We start from the raw sequence: 17,495 nt of genomic DNA, 5'->3' as shown, positions 1-17,495 counted from the left end.
TAGGACAAAATATGTATTCTTTTTACTTGATACAGACCTAGTGCTACAAATAAACCTAATACATATATAAGGGCGATATTTCAGGGTAATTAATGTAATGAAGATAATAATAATGGCCTAGTAACTGATAGCCTAATGTAAAATTTAGGCTATTCATTTATTTATCTATTTATGGAATGTGCCACAAGCAGGTTTCAACCGTATCAAATGTAGTAAATGGACTTAACTCAACTAGCCTAATTTGTATGAGCCTCTTTTGGCTGTTAGCTGCAGCTCTAATTAGCAATATGTATTGACAGTGCCATATAAGCAGTGGTAATGCAGGCAGCTCGAGCACTGTAGAGAAAAGAGGTGAAGCCGGGTGACGGAAGATGAAGAAGGCGGAACGAAGGTTCAGTAGCAATACGTTTCCGCCCGGACGACATTTCGTTGGACAGCTCTCTGTTTACACCGCAACGTGGGGGATAGTGACAGAAGTTGAATGGCAGGAGAGTGAAATAAAAAAGTTCAAATTACTACTATCTGTTTTTCTACACACGAAGATGGGTAAAAGGCGCCACGGAGAGGGCTCAGCGGAGTCAGACACCCCGGCCAAAAAAGAAAAAGCCCCGGAGTTCAATGGGACCGTGTTTAAAGCCATGCTGAAGGAACCCACCACAGCCATGAAGGGTGAGGGTACATGTACATTTGTGGTTGCTTTTACTCACGGAAGTAATTTCACCTCACTTCAGTATTTTAGTAGTGTTTTAGTATTTTACTCACATTAGTGCAGTGTTACGTGCCGATTCTACAGCCTGCTCGCTCTGTCTCACACACACACAAACACTGGATCTTCTTCTCTTCTGCTTTGCTTGGATTAATATGGTTATCGCCTGCAGGACTGGAGACGTTCATATCCACGGCTAAGAAGCTGCCATGCTCTGACCTGTATGACGTGGTTGAAGGGTATATTAAAATCTCAATGGAGTGTGCAGAGATATTCAAATTACTAGAGGGAGAAAAGCACACAGAGAATGAGGTAAGCTTTAAGAGCTTTTCTCAGTGAACAGCACCGACTGATTTCCTGAATGTACACTTCAGTGAATCTTTAATCTAATCTTTGCCTCTGTCCAGATGATGCTGGTTTTTGAGAGCCTGGAGATGATCCTTCTGAGGACAGCAAGTGACCTGACCCACTTCAACATGGTTGGCAATGCTATTGTGAAAAAGACAGTTTCTGGCTACATGAGACTTCTGCAGGGATCTTTCCACTCAGAAAACCACAGGTTGGTCCATGGAGCTCAGCACATTGTCCACAGGACATAAAAAAGAATTGCCTTCTTCCCAAAGACCTAACGTTGTTTTAACTCACACGCACAGGTTTGTCCGTCAGTGCCTCAGTCTCCTGTCAGCCTTGGTCTCTCAAGGACCAGAAGCTGCAAGAGAGGTTTTAAGTCACATTCACATCAACAAGTCACTGTCTGGCCTGGCAAAGAGAAAGGATAAGAAGGTGTGATATAGCTTTTTTTCAGTTTTCAGCATTTTTTGGAAGTTGTTTGGTTCTGTTGATATGTACGCTTACATTTACCAATGTATATTTCCAGGGAAAACCTGATGTCCGGATGAGTTTTATCCAGTTTGCGCTGTCCTTTTTGGTGTCTGGAGATAATGCTACGGTCGGACAGATATTAGAGTTCAAAGGTAATTATTATGAGGTATGGATTATCATTTACAGAATAAGTTACCTTGGGTGTGTTGATGACACTTTGATTTGGTTCAACAGAGCTCCTGCCAGAGATCCTGAACACAGGTCTGAAGGAGGACAGGATGTCTCTAGTCAATCTAATATTGTCCACACTGAAGACAAGAGTATGTTACAGCTGCTCACACGTACCGTTTAAGACTCAATGTATAGACCTGATGCTTACATCCGCCGTTGTTTGTCTGCAGGTTGTACTGAACAAGGCCATAAGTAAAACACAGAAAGTGCGTTTTTTCACACCTGCTGTGTTGGCGAACATTGCGTCTCTGTATAAGTGGAATGGGATTGTGGACGCAACCACTGGTGATAACGGAGTAAGTTATTTGCTTTTCTCTTGTGCAGATTATACAAAAGCTCTACGGCTCATAGGTCAAATTTTTATTTTTTTTATTTTTATTTGTTAGACGATGGAGAACTCGGACCGTGCTGGGATATCTGTCGTCCGGGAACTTGTTCACAGTTTCCTTGTCGACCTCTGCTCCTCTCGTAAGCACGGCATCAGCTTTCACGATGCCAGCCTTGGCACAGCCGGCAGGTAAGTGATGTGCGGGATGTCGTGTTTACTTTGTACTCTGAAAACATCTCTCATGTTGACATTTGATTTAATTTGCTTTTCTTTCTAGACCAGGTAACATTGTCTTGCTGCAGTTCTTGGTGGGACTGAAGCAGGCCACCGAGGATGAACTGGTGGCAGAGCTGGTGGTGAACATACTGAAAGCCAGCCCCGACATTCTGGCCAGATACTTCAAGGAGACTCAGTATTCATACACACCGCGCCTCAAAAGTGCTTGGCAGGACAATGTCAGGTTACTCAAAAAGGTAAGTATTCCTGATGTGTTTGTTTATCTTGAGACATCTGCGTTGGCTAATTCTTTTTTATTTTGAATGACAGTAATGGTGATGTTGACTTTGTTGTGTCAGATCTACCAGGCCCAACCAGAGCTTTCCACAGTCTTTCAAACCAATGAGGTCATCCCCCTTCCTCGCCTGCTCTCCATGATCATGGTGATATCGCTTCCCCCAGTCTGTAACAAGGCCTTCTTCACACAGGGCCTCAGTGTGAGTCATCAAGTCTCATGAAATAAAATGAAGTAAATTAAACACATTTTTAAAATGTGTAGTATTTTGATATCTTCTTGTGTATCAAACAGCTTTCCAACACAGCAGTACAGCTCACAACTCTGTCCATGATGAGTTTCATCTTGCAAAGGGCCAGCAAGAATATAGAGTACCTGTTGGATAAGTCTGAGTGGCGCAGCTCAGATCTGTACACTGTTGATGTCATTGGGGATTTGGTGCAGCAGTACAGAGAAGCACTCAGCAAGGTAAGCTCAAAAAACACTGCCATTATACACACAAATAATAATGACGCACTACTCAACAGTTCAAGTTCCTCATTTTTGTGCTCTGCTTCAGATTTTACCTGACATGACCAGCATAGTCTCAAAGTGGCAATCACTTAGCAAGAAGGAGAAGATAGGTGGTGAAGAGAAAAAGGCCAAAACAGAAGGGAGCGCAGAGCAGACGGATAATAAGAATGAAGTGCCTGGTAATAACATCTACACTACATTTATATTTTCTGGTCTGGAGTTCCTCTAAAAGAAAGAGAAAAGGAAAGAAGAGTCACTTGACTGACTGACATGTTTTATGTTGAGCAGATGCAGAGACAGCTGAGGTCATCATGCTCAAGGCTCTGATTCTCCAGGTCATTTGTCTCTACCAGAAAGTGGTGCCACATCTGGTTAGCCAGTGCAAATTTGACTTCAGCAAGCTGTTAAAAGGTAAGAACGAAGCAGATGTGACTTTCAGTGCGGGTTTGGCTTCTGACAATAGGCTGGAAAGCTGAATCTCTGTCCTTACCTGTGTAGGGATTGTGTCAGAGAAAGGAGTGAAGGACGAAGTTCCCCCAGTTTTACAGTATCAGATACTACAACTGGCCTTGGATCTCCCTGCAAGCAAGTTCTCCTGGTTCCGCATACAGGTAAGGAAAGTACACTATCTGTGTTATTTGTTTATTTTTTTATATTTTATGATTTACTTTTTTTTAATGATGATTCACTTACTATCATTTTATCTCATCTCCAAAAAATACAATGCCTGGAACAGCAAACAACTGCAACAATAAAACAAATATATTATCCAGCATATTGACATGTCAGTATTACTAATGTCATATGGGACATAGTGAACTTGAACTACGGTATTAATAAAACAGCAAAAGAAAGGCGATCTTGACCATCCTGTAGCATATAAATATTTTTTCAACCTTAACAGAAAAGTCAGTATTTTCCATTTCATGAAGGTATTCAATAATTTCTAGCCAGTTGCCCAGCTGTTTCTGGATCGGCCTGTGATCATTTACAAGTAATTGCTTTTTATTTTGTCTTGTGAATATCTTAAAGAGGTATTTGCCGTTTCCCATTATTTCCTTCGGGATGTGACCCAAATAGAGTAATATGCATGCATGAATGGCAATGGGATCTGTAGCCCTAGATATTGCTGCGTAGGTTTCCAGACATTTTCCCAAAACACTTGAAGCGGTCAGGCTCTACACACCCACAGCTCCTCCACAGCAAGCATGGCTCAGCAACACTTAACACATCCACACGGATGGTCTCCCGTTGTTGAGGAGTTGTCTTATAGATATATAGTTCTTTTTCCCATCCATCTTTTATTTGTACCAGTTCCTTTACTATTTGTATTTCATTGACAGTTTTGAGATTATTGGATCTACCAGTGTATGTTTGTATAATCTTTTTAGTCCATTTTGTTTTGAAGTATCAAAGGAACTGTAAATATCATGGAAATGCGTTTTCAAGTTGTATTTTTCACTTCTTATTCGGTACTCGGTTATTTTCTGTGATAGCTGTTTTAGAAAGTATTGCTCTGTGATCAACATTGACGTCTATATTGCTTTTATTCCCAGGATGTTGCAGATACTGAAACATCCTCCGGAGAGAAGTCGGTACTTTACCTGCTTCTTAAGATGTTCGTCAGCAGCAGCAGCAGCCACCTGAAAACCTCCACACGGTTGCTGGTTCTGAAAGTAAGAAAGAATTTCATCTTTCCCTCTGAACATTTGTTTTCAGTTTACGCTATACATAGTGAGCCATGATATTCATATTATATATTTTTTTTCTATTATTATTAAACAGAAAACAATGTGATAGAACAAAAAAACAACAACTCAAATACACTTTTTAAACACATTAGCACAAGTCCACCAGTTATTTCATCTTAGGGCACGATATCATTTCTAGACGATATGTAAACAGTTGGTTCTGCCCCTACAGTTAAGAAAAGCGATTTGCCTAAGGCATAATAATTATACTGTGGTAAAACTGCATATTTATGAAGTTAATGAGACAAGAGCAGCTTAAGAAATATATCTGTGTTAATATTTAATTGCCAGTGCTTCACATGAAGTTTTCCCCAGCAGTGCTGCTAAAAGTTTTAAGGGTAAACAACCACTGCTCTACATCTGCTGCCTTGTATCCAGGTGCTTAAAGACAGTGGAGTGTTTGAGTACACCTGGACTGAACTTGAGCTCTGGCTTGACCAGCTGACCAGAGTAGAGCCAGATCAACAAGAGACCGTCATCCAGTTCTTGGAGAGGGTGAGTCCATCCACGCAACAGTTTTACCTGTTACTGTTACAGTGTTGGTTTGACAAAATAAAACATTTGGAATCATGGCATTAGCAGATGTTATTGATCCTGAACTCCACGTCTCTGTCTCTAGGTATTGGTGAAACTCGTGTGCAATTCTCACACATACACGGATAAGGTTGCCAGCCTGGTCCATGAGGCAGCTAATCTGCAGGCTAACCTGAGTAGCCAGGAAGGCGAAGCCGCCAGTATTCCTGTCTCGCACATAGACGGTGAGCATTTTCTAGGTGGAATCTCAAGAGCTGTCTCGTTCATCCATACCTGTGTCCGTGAGACCTAACTTTTTACGATCCGACCGTGTGTTCCAGATGTTTTAGACATGCTGGATGTCATCATGGAGGGTAACGACGGTGAGATGGAGGAGTTCGGTCCATCTCTGAGCGAAGACCTCATTATCCAAACCTTCCCCTTCAGCGCGGCCGTACCTGCTGCCCTGGAGGCCCGAAACAAACTGCCGGCAAACAAAGGTAGAGCACATCTGCCTTAATGTGCACAAACACAAAATACATCACATTAAAAAGTCAGGAGTAGAGTTACGTTCTCTGGGGGCGGACTTACATTTTCTTTTGCAGCTTGACAGTTCACAAATTGCCTCATCAAAAGTGCAACTTTTCATCTTCATGCTTGAAGCGTTTCCTCTAGTTCTGATAAATATTTCAAAATTAATTCACATGTTTTGATAACAATCTGTGTCTTCTCCCCTCAGGAGTTGTGTATGAGTACTTATCAGCTGTGCTCTCTGATGTGCTGCACTGTCAGAGAGAGCCACTCCCCCTCTGCCTGGCTATGCTGCAGTACGATAAAGAGCTTGTCTCCTCTGAGCTCGGTGCTTCTCCTCATCCTGCCATCTCATGCCTTCATCAGTATTATTCCAAATGGCTACCACAGCAGTGCCGGGAGGAACTGGTCAGTTTTCTGTGTCACCAAGAGAGTGTTTAACTGAATGACTGAGTGATGTTTATTTTCTTCAAGTAGAGAAAAACAAACCTCTCTTTTTTTTTGCAGTTCAAGTCCTCTGAGTGCCTTTCAAAAGTTCTGCCAACCCCTAGCTCATACACTGCGCTAATGAAAGCCGCATACAGCCAAGGACCAAGCGCTTTCCTTGAGGACACCTTCGGGAAGAGCATGGAAGAAACTCAGGCGTCCATGACGATGGCTGAGTTTCCCGTAGCTATCAAGCAGATGTTACTCTACATCAGATCAACAGTGGATAACTTTAGCACGGTAAGAGCTCGAGGCAGACTCCCTATTCAGTAGACTGCTTAAAAGACAGTTAAAAGTACACACAGCACATCATGTTCTTCTGTACAGTTCTCCAAAGACACAGGAGCTGCCGTTTTGAAGACATTAATGGAACAACTGCAGGAATTGGTGACAAAGCTGCAAGGCTTCCAGGACAGCAAAAAGCCTGAGCCAGTGGCAGAAAACTTCCAAGAAGGATCAGACTTCTTCCTGGAACTCCACCAGTCATCCACAGCCGAAGCTGATAAAGAGCAGGTTAGAAAAAGTTCAGCTTTCTCACACTGAGTTTATTTCAACAGTATCTAGATTTAGGGAATCTAATGTGCTCCTCTCTGTTTCTAGGTTCTTGTTTCGGCTCTTGGCTCCATCTTCAAACATCCATGTTTGGAGCAGTGGTTTCTTGCCCTGGAGCTGTGTGCACTGCCTCCTCATACTCTGAACCCTGTCAGACTAAAGCGTCTCTGTGCTCAGCTGACTGATGACATCCTGGCCCTGCTGAAGATCAGCGCTCCCATTCTACGTGACCTAGGTCACCCGGAGCTCCTTTGCAGCTACATGGGAGTGTTAGAAAGAGCCGCTCTCAAAGAATTAACAGAGAAAGGCTCTCAGGCTGCCAAGACACAGTCCCGACCTTTCCAGGCCCTCCTGTCTCTGCATAGCTACATGGACCCCTGTAATCTAAGGGAGGTGATCTCCCAGTTGCTACTCCTCCCCCAGGAGAGCCTCATCTCTCCTGGCGGTGAGGGAACCCATGCCGAGCTCAGCGTGTATGGAAATGCAGCGTTGCAGATCCTTACAGAGTGTAAATCTAACCCTTCCCAGGACCAAAGCACTTTTTTGACACCGGCGCACTTCCACGGCCTGGGGACGCTGCTGAGGTCCTGCTCCAGCCCCGCGCTGGAGGCATTCCTGCTCCAGGCTCTGTCAAGTGAGCCAGGCAGTGCCAAACTCATCCACACAGATGTGCTGCTGCGCTGTCTGCAGCAGCCTCTCTCAGACACGCAGGCCGTCAGCTCCCTGCTGCTACAGAACTCCTCCACCCACCGCCTCTACTTTGAGGTGTGGTGTCTGGAGCCGGAAAACACGAAGAAGCTCTCAGACCAGACCGAAACGTTCCTCCCACTGATCAATGCCTACTTACAGGAGGCAGGCAGAGAGGACCCAGCCAGACCCAAAGATGGTGTGTACTGAAACAAGTTTGTAATATTTTAAAAGCACACATCACAATGATTTGTCCATCTGTCATTGCCTATTTATTAATTAAGATACACTTTATTGCTGTGTTTTTATAGTGCAAAATGAAGTTTTAAAAGCCCTGAAGCAAGGACTACTTGCCAAATTGTCGCAGTCTGTTCTGGGAAACCTGACGGAAACCTCTGGAGCCCACGTTGCTGAGGCACTGAGCAGTTTGATCAAACTCTCAGCAAACACAAAGGACATCAGGGATTTGATCAACAAGCTGCCCAGTGCTCTTCAAAAAGTGGACAGTTTTGAAAGGTACAGTAATAATGAACTCTGAATAAAAAGTAAATTATCAGTGTTACGTGTTATTTACCTGTGTTTTGCTCCCCCAGATGGCAACTAGTGGATGCTGTTGATGAGAAACTTGCCGATTGTCCAGAGGAACTAGAAACATGGAGGAAGTCTGTCACCTCTGCTGCCCTCAAGTGTCTCATCGCCTCTTACAGTCACTCTAAAGATCTGGCTATTTCCCCATCAGAGAAAGAGCAGAACCTTCTGGAAAGACTGCAGAGGCTCCTGGTGGGTTCACTGTGCTCATACTAACTCTTGCATCAATGGCTTGACTTCACATGTTTCATCATCTGTCCTCTTCACACAGACATCAGCTGAAGACATCACCGCAGCTGAATGGAACGGCTTTGTCAAAAATGGACTCAAGTAAGAGATTTCTTTTTAAACCCAGCCTGTTGTTTAATCATCTTTTGTCACATCAGATAATTGTCTTTAAAGAAATGATCCCATTAAATATTCTTCCACTCCAGATATAGGTACAGAGATCACCACTTCCTGAACACTCTGAGCAGCCTGTTGAACCTTATGTACAGCAGCAGCGAAGTCCAGAAGGATCTGATACCTTTATCCACCCTTCACATGATGACCAGCAGCCATTCTCTGTTCCTGCCCACCATGCTGGAGTCTGATGAGGAGCCTAGCAGATATCAGGCTAAAGGTACTGCACATAGAAGAAGTAAAACAGACGTCCTGTTCCTCAGTCACCAACTATAACCATGTTTGTTTTATTGTCATTTCAGAAGCATTAGTGTCCCTTCTTCTCTGTTTGGTGAAGAACTGCCCAACAGTGTGTAACATCAGTCACTTTGTTATCCTTTTGGGAGCATATGGAGCTACACTGAACATTTCAGGTAAAAATATGAGATCAAAGGACTTTTCAAAGTTTGTTGTTGCTGTCCTTTCTTCTCACAGTTTGTTTTTATCTTGCAGATCAGAAATTGTTACAGCTTCTCCAGGAGTATGAAAGAAACCAAGTCAGTCTGCTGAAGTTTCAGTAGGTTCCATTCATTTTATTTTTTTTTATGTTTGTGTACTTGTATGTTGCCAATATTCAGCCTGAATTTCCTACTTTAGATCCTTCTTGTGGGGCCCAGCAGCTGTGGAGCACCACAAGACCAGGAAAAGCCTCGGAGCTTCCCTGTGGAAGCAGACGAGCTCAGACGACTTGTTGGCTCTGCTGAAACCTGACAGGATGCTCCAAACCATTGCACACTTTCCGCAACAGCGTAGAATCATCCTGGAGGTATTTTCTCTCAAGACTCAGTTCTCCCAAAATCAAAAATATATTTACACAAATATTCCTTGTGGTGCCTTGTTAGGACTTTACAAACAGGGGGGGGTTACATATTTTAGATTGCTGGCCAATTTGTGTGATTGAAAGTAGTTCCAAATAGTTTACAGTGAGGCTTTCAAACATATGTTTTCATCCCTTTGAACATCAAAAAATGTAATCAGACTCAGCTCCTCTGGTCTGGTGTGGTTTGTAGAAATCTCAGTTGAGATATCGTGAACTCTAATGTGTCTGTATGGCTAAATACCATAAGAACTTTTTTGTTTGTTAGTTGGCTGAACTGACCTTTTGATGTACATGTTTGCTTTTTCACAGGGAGGCAAGGAGTTGCTACACAGCAATGACACAAGGAATGACCATGGGAATTTATATGACCCTTGTTTTCTTTTGCCTCTATTCAGTGCCATCCTGCAGCCAGGTGACTATAATTCACTGCTGTTGTCATCGCTATTAATTATCTGTTTTGGTCACCAAGGCTTATTTGTGTCATCTTCTTCATCCTCCATGCAACAGAGTGTGTGATTGACTGCCTCAAGTTTGTATCCAGCCACGCTCTCGGATTAACTGTAATGGCTCTAAGTAGCTACGACCCAAAGGTGAGAGCGGCAGCGTACCACGTGTTGAGCTGCTTCTACCAACACCTGGAGGGAGCTCAGCTTCGGGAGAAGAAACAGGTAAAGTGACAGGGAAGTTGTTGTGTGAGTGTGTGAAAGAAATCGCCTTCCAGAAACACTGATGGGCTTGTTTTTGCTCACACAGCTGCTGTACTTGATGGACACAGTGAAGAATGGAGTCCGACAGCAGAATCAACGACTTCCGTTTGTCCTGACCACTTACATCACAAAAGCAGCTCAGCAGATGTTGAAACCTGGTGTGTAACCTTGAAAACCTGAGTTAGTCTGTGATCAGTGTCATTTGACTTTATTTACCTAAAACATAAGACTTCTTTAACACTGAACTAATGAGGGAGTGAATGACATAATTTCCATGTTTATGGGTGGTTTTATGGGTGTTTTATTTCTAAAAAGAATCTACTACCACAACACTTGTTGACTTGTTGTAATCTCATTACTATTTTTTGCCTTGTTTTTTTCCCAATTTCTCAGAGGACCACATGTATGTGGTTTTAAATAGGTTCCTGCTGTCCCATCAGAGTTTGGACTTCAGAAGAGTCCCTGAGTTCTTCAAGCTCTTCTATGGCTTTGATTTGGAGGTGAAGTATTATAGGAAACTGTTGACAGCATGTTGCTCTGCAAGTCATTAGTCCCGATGGGAAAACTTTACCCTGAACGAATGTGTGTCAACAACTTTCAACCTTCATCCTGTTTGTTTTTGTTTTCAGGCTGACATTATCTGGTTCTGTGAAGTTGCTGTGGCCATGGGAGGATTACTCACTGTCCGTTTTTTTTGTTTGTCTTTCCAGCACAAGATGGAACGCGAGTGGATCCTGAGTGTGCTGGAGGAAGGGATAAGTGATGGACACTGCTATGAATTGTGTGACCAACAAGGCATCTTTCAGAGCCTACTAAGCTTCAGCAGCAGCCCTCTGTGTGACGAACACTGCCAGGTACACACTGAGGAAATCTCAATGATTCAATACATAACGATGAAGTCAAATGAAGATGATGTGATTCATGCATCGAAGTACTGTAATGTCTACTTTGAACTACTTTGTGTGTTTTTCGTTTCATTAGTCCCAGATTATCAGGGTGTTATGCCAAGCCGCTCGTGTGACCAAAGCAGCTTATAACCTCACCAAAAACAGTGGGGTCCTAACCTGGATGATACAGATGGTTGAAAAAAAGTAAGCTTCATAGTGAGGTCCAGTAATAGTTTGGGCTCTTTATATTTGCAGTGTAGTTCGCATCACCACAATAATCTCTTTAGATATTTATTTTCTACCTCATTCAGTACGTATTATTCTCCTCAGGAATCGAGACCAGCAGCTGCTAAGCGCCATCATAGATCTGCTCCATGTGCTGTGGTTCACTAACCTTGGGCAGAAGGAAAAAAAGATGGATGAAGCTAAAACTTTGTCATCTAAAGAGGAGAAACCTCCGAGCTCAGTGAAGTGTCTCCCTCTCCCACTCATCAGTGACTTCTTGTGTGTGGCGTTAACCATCAGCAGACACCTCAGGTAAAGCACCATGTAGCGCCACATTATGTAATAACGCTGCGTGATGTTATAATGAAATAAATGTTCACCTCATGATATAATAACGCTGCATTTTCGAATAATCTGCCACATTTTGTGATAAAATTCTTGAACGAAATATGTAATAAACTTTGCTGCATTTTGTAATAAGTTGTTCGATAATTCACCAACAAAATGCAAGAAAAACGTTATAATTTAGTGCATTATGTAACAACTTATTACAAAATGCTGCAAAATTTATTACATATTGTGTTGGAGAATTTTATGTTGTGAGGTGAAAATTTATTACATTACATAATGCAGCGTTATTACATAATGTGCCGCTACAAGCCATAAGCAGTCTCAGAGAAAACAATGTTCAGACATTTCATCTGAAAGTAGTTATCAGAAGTTGCTAAAAAAGAGTTGAGATGTCAGCCAACATTGCACATTATAAATCTTAACTGTCTTTAGGTCAAGAATCTCACTGTTTGTTTGACCTTCCCCTGTCAGGTTGGGCGTGAAGGCCGCTCAGCTCAGCTCATTTCTGCAGACTCTTTGCTCCATCCTGAAGCATCGTGGGACAGCTCTCAACATAAACAAACAGGCTGAGTGGCTCACTCTGCTCCCACAGCCTCTCTCCTCTACTGAGGCCCTCTCTCTGCTCCTCTGCTGGGCCTCACTATCAGGCAACACGGCACTCTGTAACCAAATACAAGTCTTGTGTGAAAAGTGCAGAGTGAAGGAACTGATGGGTGAGTGTATCCCTCTTGACATTGTGTCAGACCAAGAAACTTGAAGGAGATTATGAATAAAAAGGCCAACATTATTTCCCAAACATTTCTGATTAATGTAAAATAGGCCTTCAGGGTCGACAGTGAAGCCGTTGCATGTTACACATTTCCATTACAACCAGAGAATTTTGAGCTTTGTTCAGTTTCACAGTATCTCTATCATTCTGTGTATTTATAATGGGATAAACGTGGTTTCATTCTCATTTTCCTCCACAGGGACAGGGAAAGACAAGGCACGGAATAAAGGATCCTTTTCCCAGGCCTGCACCCAAAAAGAGAACCTGGCATGCGACACTGAAACTGAGAAAAAAGGAGAGAGCCCCCTGACAGCATGTAAACATTACCTCAGCAGTATCTTTGTTCACTGGGAGCCGGTGTTTCCCCTCTCTGAACCTCAGCAGGTTCAGCCAAGAGACAAACAGGATCCCAGACGGTTGGCCAGTGATACTGCGCACCTGCTCACCAAGTGGACCCTGAGGTGCTTGGTGGAGGACTCGTACGATGAAAATAAAACAGAGGACTTCTTGCAGTGGGTTGAAAAGGCGGTGTTAAAACACAGGGAAATTGTGGATGTTGTGTTGCTGAGTCCTGCCTTGAAAGCCGACCTCCTTCGACTCTACCACCGGACCATTGAAGCTCAGGGTCACTCCAGTATTTCGGCAAGAAGGCAAACCTTCCAGCAGTTTACCAACATTATGATCCGCTTACTGGAGGCTGAAGGCCACCTTCCAGAGCTGCATGAGGCAGTCGTTTCTGCCTGCCTGCCAGAGGCCACTGATGATCGTGATGGTAAGAGCCCACCACCTTTTCACATAACTCACGTGCATGAGTATGTGACAAGAAGATCACTGAAGTGAAATATCTCTGTTGTATCATCACATGGGAGTCACAGTGATGTTAAGAGCAAGGTTACACAATCATGTAAAAAAGCAGTGACATATAATCAAAGTAGAACTCTTAAGGGATTGCATTTATTATTTATTTTTTCCCCAAAATTAGACTTTCATTAAGGGTTTTGTTCTGAATGAAAAACATCAATATGTCCTATGACTGGTATGTTATGAAGGCAACATTGCGGAGTTTCAGCACAGTGCTTCCACCATCTGGTTGAGAAGTGCGATCGTCTGGGGCGTCTGGTGATTCGTACCCGTGCAGGGAAGTTACATAGTGCAGTTTCAGCCGACGCGACCCGGCTCAGGCTGCAGCGGCAGCACCATTCATCCTATTAACCATTTTTCTACCATTGCAATGAGTATGGAAACATTATTTTAAGGCCGAAAAACTCTGCAATGTTACTTTAATATACATTTGAAAAGTGGACAGTGTAACTGGATACATACATACATACAAGTTTTAGAACTTTTATTGTAGTTTCCATCAAAAACCAGGTGTTGTTGGGGTGTGAGGCTACTTACAATGCTTACAATGCACTGCAATCAATCAATAAAGCCCCATTTGTAATATTCATGCAATTCACAAAGCCACGTAAAGATATCACAGAGACATATCCACCATTGCCAGCTGTAGAATAAGACAATCTGAGCTCAGGCATGGAGGAGAAAGTTGATTACAATTAAAGTAAGCACTTCAGAATTTCAATTTGATGCAGCTTATACCACTATATTTCAGAAGGAAGGATTGTACTTTCTACTCTAGATTTATTTGATATATTTAGTTACTTTAAAGGTGACGCTTTTACACAATGGACAAAACCAGTTCTTATAATATGTGACACCACTGAAGACTAAACCAGTGGTTTCCAGCTTTTTTTGGTTTCTGACTTTTGTAGTTTGCAGCAGTGTCACATTGTAGACATCTATGACTTCACAGCTCTACCAAATATGCTTTCCCATAAATCTGTCATATGGCTCAGATCAGAGAAAAATGTAAAAACTGAAAACATATGTCTATCTTCTTTCTTCTCAAAAATCACCTCTTTACCCTTCAGATGTATCTTGCGCTCTATGTGATACCATTAATATCAGTCAAGGGTGGCAAACCAATACCTTTTTATTGTGACACTCAGTATTTAAATACATTCAAGGTAAAGTATTGTAATATTTCCTTTGAACTACATTTCTTAAACATTTATGCACTCCTACTTCTAATGGAGTGGATTTACATCTCTGTATTGGTACTTTTACCAACTAATACTTCTTCCACCACTGCTTGATAATAACATAGAGATGTTTAATGGTCTTGGATTATCAAACTATTTAATACATGCATGCTAAAACATGAGTTAATGTCTTTTTTGTTTCTCAGTATGTGGATAGCTAGAGAATGACACTACGAAAATAAGAAATTAACTTTTGTTTTCTCCTTTCCAGAAGCAGGACTGCATCTGTTGTCACTGTACATCCATGAATTGTGGAGTGGGGCCACATCAGCAGAGCTGTTCCTGTCTCATGTCAGTTTGGTGACCAGAGCCAAGTGTAAAAGCAAGAAAACACGTAAATCACCACAAGCAGCCATCAGAGCCATCTGTAATGACATCATCACACTGAAGAGTTAAATGGGACATCTGAACACAACTATGTTCTTTGAAATGGAGCCAATCAAAACCTTGGAGTTTTTTGTGCCATGTTCCTGTAAAAAGACTGAATATATTTTATAATGAAAAATGCCCTCTGTTATAAAATGTTGATTTACTAATCTTTCATACTTTTGTCAATGCCTTTTTTATTACTTGACCTTTATATTTTAATTGTATGTCAAAATACGGGGTTGAAATGTTATGGAAAAATTTAAGAAATCAAATTCATGCCCTCAGAAAAATGCCTGTGCTCTCGTCCTTTTAACTTCTAGGGTTCGTATGAACACACACGACTGTCAACAGACTTGACACACAGGATAAATGGTTACTGAGCGTTTATTTTAATGGTTAATGTAGCCTTGCAGTTTGTAGATATTCAGTAAAGCAGAATAATTGCTGTGGCTTTTTTACACACAACCACTAAATCAACAAACTCACAGTTCACTCTGTTTCCTGGAATCGTCTCCACAGTTTAAGTTTAATGATCAGTTTGAATGGGTGGTCACCTCAATTCATAGTCATTCTTCTTCATATCCACAAAGACATACTCTCATTCAGGTTCAGCCTCAGGTCAAGCAGCTGATATACTTGGACCCCTTTTGATTTTGCATCTGTGACTCCTGCAATAATAAGAGGGAATTTTAGTTTTTTGTGACCCGTAACCATCTATCTAGACAATGAAAAATGAAGCTTCACACTTACCTTGGTAAATTTCCACTGCTAGACATTAGATTCAATGTGACAAAGAGGAATCCCACAAAAGCAGCCAGAACTATCCAAAAGATTATTACAATAGAGTCTGAAAAGGGAGTGGAGTATTACAGTTACCTCCATGCAACACAAGACAAATATATAACATTATAAGCAAAAACACTTACACTTATTGTATTTCAGCTTGCTCTCATCCACAATCACAGGGTCCATGTAATCATAATAGTATTCCCATTCATATGGAACAGTGCTGGTAGAGTTGTCTGGTACAGCCATGATCTCATTTTGAGAAACAGGTCGTTAGCAAAGGTTAATGAAAATTACAAATCCAAAATGTTACTGTTACAAATGATATGTCCTCAATTATAAAGGTAAAAATAAAAGTAGAGCAAATAACAATAATGATTTCAAAAAAATAATCATATCTGTATAAAGTAGGTTTTCAGAAAGCCTTTCACGTCTTACCTACGCCTTCCACTCCAGCCGTTCATCCCTCCTCTCAGTTATGTGTATATTCTTCAGTAGATGAGAGCAAGTGTGTGGGTTTGGCCAGAAAACTGAGTGGATGGGTTGACCTTGTGACCGTAGGAGTAGGGTGGGATGTATGTGCACATTGGTTTTCTTTCTGTTATCGCCTGATGCGATGTGAGGCAGTCACAGGACAAGCGAACAGAGGCTCAGTGACATAGGCGCTGCCTGCAGCTGCTGCCAGCTCAGCACACTACCTTAGGGACAAATATGGAGAGAGAAAGGATCTGTAAACAGACTCAGCACCACTTCTGTGCCATTGCAAATGAATTTAAGTGGTGAGAGCTTCTCCTTAATAGAGCAACGAATGGGCGTTACATCATTAGTGTGCTCCTATAATTTAGAAAATAACCATGGACAGTAGAAACTTGTTTCCAACCATGAAGTATCCTCATGAAAGAACATTTTTGTATGACACTAGTTGTACAAAAAAAGAATCATTATCATAGATTTTACATTTGTATTACATGTTGATTTCTAATTTTTATACTTATTTTGATAATAACACATTATAGTTCCTGGCATTGTTTATTATTTACCTAGATGGATGCTACCCTAAAGGCAGTGGGGGTGCCTGAGTATGATTACAGTGAACTCCAAGAGGCACAGGCATGTGATTATTTCCTCATCATGATCTGTGGGTCAGACAGGGGCCACTGCATTCTTGAGGATACAAGGTATACGGTATACTGTACTTCCCAATACTTGATTCTGACACTGACTCACAAGCTGGCTTACTGCAGAAAAGGCTCTTTAATACTCAGAAAGTCAAGTGCTCAGTGTGGCCCAGCATGTTTGAGAGGTTGAAGGGTGGGTGGAGGTGCCTGAGCAAAGGAAAACACTGCAGTGAGGAGCTTGTCAAGGACATGGCAAAGGCATGCTGTGTGTTTTATAATCTTTGTGAGAAAAACAAGGATACGTTCTTTCCCCAAATGGATCAGCTGTGAACCACTTCTGCCCATTTATAGAGAGAAATAGTGAGCCAGACTCATTGCTTGCTGAATAGCTAATACAATCCTCTGTTTATTTCTGCATTTTGTCACATCTTCATAATTTAAATATGTTGTCAATTAAAAACACAGAAAATACTACTGCAGAGATTTAAAACAACAACAACAACAACAACAACAACAACAACAACAACAACAACAACAACAACAACAACAAAAAACACTAAAATAATGTGTAGGCCTATTTCTTTACAAGTAAAAATAAACTGTATGTTACTTAATGTACTTTATGTTTTGTCAAGGAAAGCAGTGTTTAGGAGTAGGCTAGGCCTAACAGCCCATGTTGTTTTGTGTTGTGATCAGAAGAG

General features: G+C 41.8%; 1 protein-coding gene across 1 annotated transcript; it reads left to right on the top strand.

Annotated features, from left to right (window-relative positions):
- Positions 1-422: 422 nt before the first annotated feature.
- Positions 423-15,059, top strand: urb1 (URB1 ribosome biogenesis homolog). Its single transcript, XM_085795966.1, has 39 exons — positions 423-669; positions 879-1,018; positions 1,114-1,265; positions 1,360-1,489; positions 1,584-1,680; positions 1,763-1,848; positions 1,930-2,055; positions 2,146-2,276; positions 2,365-2,560; positions 2,663-2,800; positions 2,893-3,066; positions 3,158-3,290; positions 3,400-3,522; positions 3,610-3,722; positions 4,668-4,787; positions 5,241-5,357; positions 5,482-5,620; positions 5,717-5,875; positions 6,115-6,314; positions 6,414-6,632; positions 6,720-6,905; positions 6,993-7,830; positions 7,943-8,147; positions 8,225-8,411; positions 8,491-8,549; positions 8,654-8,841; positions 8,924-9,034; positions 9,114-9,177; positions 9,258-9,426; positions 9,790-9,892; positions 9,988-10,148; positions 10,234-10,345; positions 10,581-10,687; positions 10,898-11,041; positions 11,169-11,278; positions 11,405-11,611; positions 12,122-12,363; positions 12,619-13,191; positions 14,733-15,059. The coding sequence occupies exons 1-39, from the start codon at positions 543-545 to the stop codon at positions 14,915-14,917; spliced, it is 6,771 nt and encodes a 2,256-aa protein (XP_085652092.1). The 5' UTR covers positions 423-542; the 3' UTR covers positions 14,918-15,059.
- The last annotated feature ends 2,436 nt before the right edge of the window (positions 15,060-17,495 follow it).

Source organism: Trachurus japonicus, chromosome 13, assembly GCF_045865225.1.
Source record: "Trachurus japonicus isolate A0001 chromosome 13, Traja_1.0".
Classification (NCBI taxonomy): domain Eukaryota; kingdom Metazoa; phylum Chordata; class Actinopteri; order Carangiformes; family Carangidae; genus Trachurus; species Trachurus japonicus.
The sequence above is the reverse complement of the archived record's forward strand: the minus strand, read 5'-3'. Positions and strand labels throughout refer to the sequence as shown.